The 9,787-nt window shown below is 44.2% G+C and overlaps 1 protein-coding gene across 1 annotated transcript in view; it reads right to left on the reverse strand.

The window, feature by feature from the left end:
- LOC124037713 (procollagen galactosyltransferase 2-like) overlaps positions 1-4,593 on the reverse strand; it is a 36,212-nt gene extending 31,619 nt beyond the window's left edge. Inside the window, exon 1 of the mRNA XM_046352699.1 lies at positions 4,203-4,593. Within this exon, the coding sequence (XP_046208655.1) occupies positions 4,203-4,453 (251 nt within the window). The 5' untranslated portion in view covers positions 4,454-4,593. The remainder of the gene's footprint in view (positions 1-4,202) is intronic.
- Positions 4,594-9,787: the final 5,194 nt, after the last annotated feature.

Here is a 9,787-nt window from a genome sequence, read left to right on the forward strand (position 1 = left end):
TCAGATGAGACAGAATTAAGGTGACGATTGATATTGACTGCTATTGATGTAAAATATTACTCGGTCTTTAAGAGTTTATTCGGAAGATAACAGCTCTATAAATATTATTTTGTGGTGCCTGACTCTCTAGTTAATTACATTTACATGATTAGCTCAATCAAATGATTTTATAGAATAGCATGTCATATCACTTAATCCGGCATAGCCAAAGACACGACACTGTTGTGGTTCAGACTTCATAGTTTGTGCATCACATTATCATCATCATCAAAGATGTAATATGGAGAGTATAGAAACGACAATGGAATCTATTTATTAGGTTTTTTCACACAAACAAAGTTCAGAGAACAGATTCTGTTGTCACAGTCAAAACACAGCAACAAATCATCTCTCTTCAGTTCACTTTCACCACCTGGAAAAGCACTTCCCATAAATAGCCCACAGACTCAGCTCCAGGCTACGGAGTTACTCCTGAACACTGCCCCAATGATGAGCTCAACCTTCTACTCCAGTCACAACACAGAGTCATGACCTCTGGGGACCAATCACAGGGCTGAGTCACATTCTCTTTGCCGTCTTTCGGATGGGACGTTAAAAGGGTGTCCTGACTCTCTGAGGTCATTAAAGATCCCGTGGCACTTATCGTAAGAGTAGGGGTGTTAACCCTGGTGTCCTGGCTAAATTCCCAATCTGGCCCTCAAACCATCACGATCACCTAATAATCCCCAGTTTACAATTGGCTCATTCATCACCCTCCTCTCCCCTGTAACTATTCCCCAGGTCGTTGCTGTAAATGAGAATGTATTCTAAGTAAATTTACCTGGTAAAATAATGGATGAATAAAAAAATAAAAATTCTAGCAACCAATCACGAGCCTGGATTCTGGCCCTTGTCCAATCGTTGGCCTGCGGCCAGCTTAGTATTGTCCTGAGGGCAGGGGAAGGAGGTGGGGGGAGAGAGAGGAGGGTACACTGTTTGAGCATGGCTGGAATGTGGCTTCATTCACTAACCTGCTCAGTGCCACAGGGTAATTCTCAACACAAGCCTACCGACCACCCTACGTCCCCGCCCCCTGTCTCCCTTTTCCCCCTAATTCCCTGAATTATTTCGCAGCACAGTGAGAGACTCTCTCACCTCTCTCTTAGTCATCTCTGTCAGACTCAGATACCTCCCTTTGATTTTCAGACTACTGAAGCCTTCTATGGGGAGAGTGCGTTATCCCAACCACTCTTTCTCTATCACACACACAGACTGCTCTTCCTCCAGCCATCACAGAGAAGAAACCTGCATGTGCCCCTAAATATACACACACACTAACACACACTTTCCCCCCATTTTATTTCTCACTTGAACAGTGACAGCCTCCTTGTCCCAGGGGAGAGCAGGGGGAAATTGAAAGATGAGCAGTGTCCAAGCTCTACCCTTCAGCCCCAGAACAAACACACGCACACATTAATCAGCCACTGGCACCAGGTTGAATCTGCTGGCCACAAACCGGAACTCTATCACTTCTGTTGCTTTTCACTACCTCTCTCTTTATAGAAGTTGTATAACTACAGCTGTTTATACAATGCATATGTATTTCAACATTTGACAACACATTCTCATGGGGACCTGGTTCCACTAGTTTGTAAAACAGAATGACAACATTTGACAACACATTCTCATGGGGACCTGGTTCCACTAGTTTGTAAAACAGAATGACAACATTTGACAACACATTCTCACGGGGACCTGGTTCCACTAGTTTGTAAAACAGAATGACAACATTTGACAACACATTCTCATGGGGACCTGGTTCCACTAGTTTGTAAAACAGAATGACAACATTTGACAACACATTCTCACGGGGACCTGGTTCCACTAGTTTGTAAAACAGAATGACAACATTTGACATTTGTTGTGTGTTGTATGACATTTACAATACTGTCATAAAAGGATGGGAGGAGGCTGTTGGCTCATGCACTTACAAAACAATTCAATGATCACAGCAACAGTGAGCATGGATTTTCCTCTCTTATATAAGAACCGAGTGAAAAACACCACCTAGAAACAGTGAGATTTGAGTCAAGTTTGGGAGAAACATTTTGACTCATTTTCTAGTCTAGCTCTGGCAGATTGTCATACTTACAAAACTCTTCTTTATGGTATAGTCATTATCAACACTGAACGTCTACTTTAGGCTGCTCAGCCACCCAATAAATGTCTCTTTGCCAAACACGTCTCATTGGCAGTCAGTATTGAGAGCTTGCAGAGCTGTACTGAGACCTTATCGGTTCTGACTCAGAGGAAGCTTCCAGACAGACAGTAGAGTGCAGCAGCAGACAGATCGTACACAGCAGGGATCATCAACTAGATTCAGCCGCGAGACGATTTTTCTTGAGTAGATCGTCAGGCGGCCAGAACATAATTTCAAATCATTTGTAGACTGCAAATTGACCGCAAGGAGCTCAAACAGATATAATATTTGACTAAAACATAATAATTTCAAACCTTGCTTACATTTGTAAATGATCACGAGTCTCTCTACTGTGCGTTTGAATTCTTGGGAACAGATTTCCAAAATTAAAATCACTTGGAGCTGGTTTCCTTGTGTTTTAACAGTCTTTTGTGTCCAACAATGAACATTTTTGCTCAGAAGACATGGGGGACCAAATCAAACCACTCTCTGGCCAATTTCAGCCTGCGAGCCGCCAGTTGGGGGACCCTGCTATAAGGTCTGCTGCTTCTATACATCTGGCTGTGCTATGTGGACATTATGTTCCACAGCTGGTTCAACCCTCAGGCTACGCTGGGACTTTTCGTCCCTCCCTAAATTACTTTGCTTAGTGCCCAGTCAAGCGCAAACTGTTTTGACTCTCAGGATGGCTATGGAGGGGAGAAGAGAGATAAAGAGAGAGGTAGAAAAGAGGGTGTACAGTGGTAAATATGGGAGAATCTGCTTTATTAGGTCATGGAAGATGAACTTCACTGTGGATGTTTATAAGTCAGGTACAGTACACTATCAGTAAAACATACTGAATCCGAACTTTTACTTTCCTGTGGAAAATCAAAATGCCTCTATAGGATTCAATCTGGGGCAGATGCATAAGACCACATTTCAGGCTCAACTGAGCAGAGCCCTGCTCCAAACAGAACCACAGGCTCCATAGTTTCTGATTCTACGGTCTCTATCCAGTGTGTGGCTGGTGCTGGATGCCACAAGTGGGATTGATGGATCTAGGCCCCTTTCTTTGTTAGTTAAAGGGCTCCACATAAACATGTTGGCTCAGTCATTTGGCCGTTTACTCTTGTGGAAGAGGTCCTAGTGGGTCTAGACCTAGTGTGTGTGTGTGTGTGTGTGTGTGTGTGTTGGGAGGTGCATGGTCTCATTGAGAAGCAGAAAGACATAAAGCTGCAAACAACAGCAAGTGTTTGAAAGGATGAGTGGAACACCAAATACAAAAGCACCCCACAGGGCATGACAGCAATTCTGCCAGAAACAGAGAAAATGCATTAATACAATATCAAGTCTCTCAAAAAGTGTCGTTGTCATGTGCAACAGAAGAGGTATCTGGGCAGTCTCCACATGCTTCTGTACTGACTTGTTTTGTCCCTGTAGACTAGTCATCCAGATCGCTCCATTTCTCCCGTGATTCTCTCCACTGCACTTTACGCATGACTTCCTTAGTGTGCTAGCTGAGCTCCCACCTTCTGTGCCGCTGTCAGAGCCGCTCAGTGTCTGGTGTCTACGTACTCTCTCGCATCTCCAGGCAGGCTTGCCTGCTGGCCAGGCCTTATTACTGCAATCACGATCCTTAAACTTTAACTGCCTATGGAAAATGTAGGGGCCCCCATCCCCGGAAGCTGTTTTAGGACCCCTGATATCCGCAGTGTGCGTAAAGAAAAATAGCACCATCATTAACATCCTCTACCCTTTCATCTGATCCTAACATGAAATTAGGAACCCGGGAGACACGCAAGGAGAGCGCGTTGTAAAACACAGCAACAGGTCACGTTCACGCTGACAGCGGCATCTCTGTTCTTTACGTGGACATGAGGTTCTTATTATATTACCCTGCAGCAAAAACAGCTTTATGTTGGGCTACTTTTTGTAGCCTAATAAAGTGCAAATCCGGAATAGTGGCGGGTGCGCGGATCTATACGTATTGAAGACAATTTGGCCAATAGAAAGTTATTAGAAAGTTAGTTGCGTTTCTCACCATATAGCGATCCGCTCCTTCGGGTAGTCTAGCCTGTCGATGCAGCCCAGGTAGTGCGGCAGGCTGTGCGCCGCGTTGCGAGCCAGAATGGCGATCATGATTTTTGGCTTCAGCAGGGACGATTCGGGTCGGACCGGGTCCTGCACCAGAGTCGCTATGTCTGACATGCCACCGGGCATGAAGGCGACAAGTAGAGCGCAGAACAGCCCGACTCCCACGGCTCCAACCGCAGGCATCATTCCCAGCATCATTCGCCCGCACCGTTATTCCGACCTGAGCTCCGCCGCGACTGAATATGAGAGTGAGCGTTAGCGATGGTGGGAGTGAGCAAATAAGGTAGGAAGGGGGAGGGGATGGAGTGTATGACGGAGGGAGAGGGGTTACCTCTAGAGTCTACCCCCTCCCCCAAACTTTCCTATAGCGTTCGTACAGCTTTCCCAATTACCCCTCTCTCTCGCTCTCTCTATGGGAAAATACATGGACATTACAGGGGCTGAGTACAGAGCAGGGAATCTGTGACAAATGTGCACATGTCCAAGAATAACTTCATTTCAGTAAGTAACACATAACAGTTCTTACTCAAATCCAGCACTTTACTGCGCTGTAGAACTGATAGCCTAGACACAACTGCTGTATTTGTCAGTTCAAGTCTATGCACGTGCATTGTATAAACGGTATGCTATTCTAGTGTGACTAACATAGGTTGTTTGTGGTTGTAAAGTCAGATGATTTTTAAACAGCATGTGGTTTGACCGCTTGGACATGGCTACGTTGTCCTCCTTCGCTCTGCTGTTTCTGTAACTCTCCTCCTTTCCTTACACATATGGTAAGTACATCCTTCCTTTTCACAGTCCCCTGTCTGCCTCCTTTCCCCACTTCCTTATTCTCTCTGTATTTCCCCTTTCTTTGTCCCTCCTCTCTGACTGACTGTTTCTTGGGTGGTGCAACTGCAGCAGCAGGGTTCTCAGAGTACCATGAGTGACATCAGTCCCAGCAGCAGACAGATAGACGGACAGGCAGAAGGACAGACACTGTTTATTTACCCAATATTGACGCCACCTGTTGATGTTTCCATTCTTGATTGAAATGGTCTAATGAGTGTTCATTACCCTTAACCCTGTAGTTGGATGGATGTTCCTGATGAGAGATGTCTATCTGTCCATTGTGTTGAAGCAGGGTCCAAGAAATCCAATTAGCTCCCCCTAGTGTCCCAATAAAGTAGCGGCAGTTGGAATCCATCAACGTTCCTTTAGTCAGTAATGATTATGAAGCTTTATGAAGTAATAATCCAAAAGATGAGCCTGAGAATGTAAGCCACACCATGTATTCATTTATTTCCTGGCTTGACTTGATTTTGTAGTCTGAAGACAACATTAGTCAATAGTAGTCAATGTTCCTCAATTCAGATTTCCAGAACCAGACTTACAGTATGTTGTTTTGTGATATGCCCTTAGTTACATTTTGATACAATTGTATCTTGCACTTTCATATAATGCTGACAGTTTTTCCTTGCGATGTCTGTATACCTCCTACTCTGAAATGTTTTGTATGTTCTCCGTTTTATCCCAAAGCCTTTGCTTTACATTTGTCGCTACATACAGAACCAGTCAAAAGTTTGGACACATCTACTCATTCAACGGTCTTTCTTTATTTTTACTACTTTCTACATTGTAGAATAATAGTGAAGACATCAAAACTATGACATAACACATATGGAATCATGTAGTAACCAAAAAAAGTGTTAAACAAATCAAAATATGTTATATTTGAGATTCTTTAAAGTAGCCACCGTTGCCTTGATGACAACTTTGCACACTCTTGGCATTCTCTCAACCAGCTTCTCGAGGTAGTCACCTGGAATGCATTTCAATCAACCGGTGGGCTTTGTTAAAAGTTCATTTGTGGAATTTCTTTCCTTCTAAAATGCATTTGAGCCAATCAGTTGTGTTGTGACAAGGTAGGGGTGGTATACAGAAGATAGCCCTATTTGGTAAAAGACCAAGTCCATATTATGGCAAGAACAGCTCAAATAAGGAAAGAGAAATGACAGTCCATCATTGCTTTAAGACATGAAGGTCAGTCAATGCAGAAAATGTCAAGAACTTGGAAAGTTTCAGGTGCAGTCGCAAAATCCATCAAGCACGATGATGAAACTGTCTCTCATGAGGACCACCACAGGAAAGGAAGACCCAGAGTTACCTCTGCTGCAGAGGATAAGTTCATTACGAGTTTACCAGCCTTAGAAATTGCAGCCCAAATGAATGCTTCACAGAGTTCAAGTAACATACATCTCAACATCAACTCTTCAGAGGAGACTGCGTGAAATCAGGTGTTTATGGTCGAATTGCTGCAACAACAAAAAACACTACTAAAGGACACCAATAAGAAGATGAGACTTGCTTGGGCCAAGAAACAAGCGCAATTGACACTAGACCGGTGGAAATCTGTCCTTTGGTCTGATGAGTCCAAATATGATAATTTAGGTTCAAACCCTGAGTCTTTGTGAGACGCAGAGTAGGTGAACGGATGATCTCTGCATGTGTGGTTCCAACCGTTAAGCATGGAGGTGAAGGTGTGGTGGTGCTTTGCTGATGACACTGTCGGTGATTTATTTAGAATTCAAGGCACACTTAACCAGCATGGCTACCACAGCATTTTACAGCGATATGCCATCCCATCTGGTTTGCACTTAGTGGGACAATAATTTGTTTTTCAACAGGACAATGACCCATCCCACCTGCAGGCTGTGTAAGGGTTATTTTACCAAGAATGAGAGTGATGGAGTGGGCCATCAGCTGACCTGGCCTCCACAATCACCCAACATCAACCCAATTGAGATGGTTTGGGATGAGTTGGACCGTAGAGTGAAGGAAAATCAGCCAACAAGTCCTCAGCATATGTGGGAATTCCTTCAAGATGGTTGGAAAAGCATTCCACGTGAAGCTGGTTGAAAGAATGCCAAGAGTGTGCAAAGCTGTCATCAAGGCAAAGGGTGGCTACTTTGAAGAATCTAAAATATATTTCGATTGGTTTAACCCTTTTTTGGTTACTACATGATTCCATGTGTTATTTCATATTTTTGATGTCTTCACTATTCTTCTACAATGTAGAAAATAGTAAACATAAAGAAAACACCCTTGAATGAGTAGCTGTGTCCAAAATTTGGGTTGGTATTGTACTTTACATGCAGTCCATTGTCCTTTTCAACCTTTGTGTAATGAAGAACTCAATGAATGGCTGCTATTCCACTTCTGTTTGGGATAAATGCACGGTTCCATTTTGTCTGGAAGGGAAATAATTTCTAAATCACCAGTACTACATGCTTTATGATGACTACTGCCAAGTTTATGCTGTTCTAAAATGTCATCCAACACATTCCCTAACTGCATAGATCCACAATTTTAGAGCCACTCAAAATAGTAGGGTAGATCCTCGTATTTGAAAATGTAATGGTCCTCAAGTAAATGTATTGGTCCCAAATTGTCAACAAATCATCAAGCTCTAAATGAGTTGAATGAGGTATGCATGTCCCGGGCTACAACAAAAATGTGTGCTGTTGGGGGTACTGGAGAACTGGAGTTTGGAAACACTGCTGTGGAACCCTGTAGAGCACCCGGGGAGAGGAATTATGCACACCCAACATTTGCTCACAAGCTTGATGGAAAAATATGTCTACAGAAACAATATGTCTTCTCTCTGTTTGCTGCTTCCAAGAGTGTGTTTTATTAAACATTTCTGGAGCAGGTTGCCCAGCAGAAGGATCCCTCACTGTGGCCAACACACTCAGAGAGGGAGAGACGGAGGAAGTCAGGGTGGATGGGGGGGGGTCTGAGGTCCCATCCTTTAATTCTTCCAGGGCTTTCAGCCACAGATGGGGGAACAAAACATTCCATGGGGTCAGAAGGGAGAGGTGAGAGTGTCTTGGACACAAGTAGTCTGTCACGTATAGCCTCCTCTCCTCTCACAGCCTACATACCAGTGGAGGCTGCTGAGGGGAGAACGGCTCACGTCCAGAACGAAGCAAATGCAACGGCATCAAACACATGGAAACCATATGTTTGATACCATTCCACTGATTCCGCTCCAGTCAATACCACGAGCCTGTTCTCCCCATTTAAGGTGCCACCAACCTGTGATACATACAGTTGGGCCTACATGTACTATAACCAACCAGATGTTACTGCTCCCTCCCTTATCATGTGAAGTAGATGCAGTAATGTGACAGACACTATTCCCAGTAGAATGCTATGGCTACATCCTGGAGTTCTCTGAATTCTCATGTAAAGCACTTGGGAGGCGCTCAATGAATATATTTCAATCCATTATAGTGTATCAATAGCTGTGGCTCCTCTGATCTGAAGGTTGTCTGCCTGAGTAATCCAGTGCATATGGATCAGCATCTCAAGGCTGTATATAGAAATAGGGAGACAGTTGGAGCGGCAGCTACTGCAGTGAAGCTAAAACCAGGTACTAAGAGCTGCCTGGCGGGTGTATTAGCTGGCTAATAGGAGAGAGATGGAGAGAGAGGCAGAAAGCTAGAAGCTGCTGGATTGAGTTAACATTAATAGCTTAGTGAAATCATGCTGGCAAAGAGTTAGTCTCTCCCAGAAAGAGACCAGCCAATAAGGGCAGAGCTAGAGCCTGTCAATCATCACTGGTCACCTCCCCTCTCCAGGCACTGCTCCATCACTCACTTCCACTGTGACACACACACACACAGAACCAGTAGTCCCACGTCCACACACATTGGTCATACACACAGTTCCAGGTGATAAACCTCCAGGAACTATGTGTGTGTATGTGTGAGGTGTGCAACACACTGCAAAGCGGGCCTTAAACCTCTCTGAGCTAGACTGCTAGAACATGCTGTACCCTAATGAGTGCACACTCACAAGGGGAGGGAGGGTTTTATTGGGCCCTTACATCATAGTGGAAAGAACATTGTCTTGCCCATATTCCTGTCTGAGGTTAACGGGCAACATCCATCTCTCTCTCTCTCTGTGGGAGAGATTGGCTAGCTGTGAGAAGTAGGCCCACTGGGACTTTTTCTTCTCTCCCTGTGCTGCTGTACAGTAGCTGCTGATTATAACCTCATGTGTCCCTGTGAGACAGAGAGACTGTGTGTGTGTGTTCCGCTCCAGCCCCTTGTGAGGTACAGTAGCACTATAAACCAACACTATAAACCTGACTACTATGTGCTGGTTTCTAAATAGAAGTCCACATCCATCCCTGTGACCACACCAATGACTCAAGGCAAACAAGAGATCTCAGATGTTTAACATATTAGCTTTCAATAGTTGTGAGAATGCATTTCATAATGTGAAACTTTCTCCTGTATGTCCTTTAACATATATCCACTATGTCCATCTGTCTCACACGGAACAGGCTGTTTAATTCATGACGCCTCAGGTGCAGTTCTGATATTCTACCACCAGACTGCGCAAAGCATCAGTCTTGACCTGAAGTGGTCCGTCACCGTTTGTAGAAACTGCAACATGGCTTTGGGACCATTACCAGAGGAAAATCATCACGACTTTTCAATCCAACGGTGATGTAAGCATGACAGGACTTTCCTTACTGAAACT

The sequence above is a fragment of the Oncorhynchus gorbuscha genome, linkage group LG06 (assembly GCF_021184085.1).
Source record: "Oncorhynchus gorbuscha isolate QuinsamMale2020 ecotype Even-year linkage group LG06, OgorEven_v1.0, whole genome shotgun sequence".
NCBI lineage: Eukaryota > Metazoa > Chordata > Actinopteri > Salmoniformes > Salmonidae > Oncorhynchus > Oncorhynchus gorbuscha.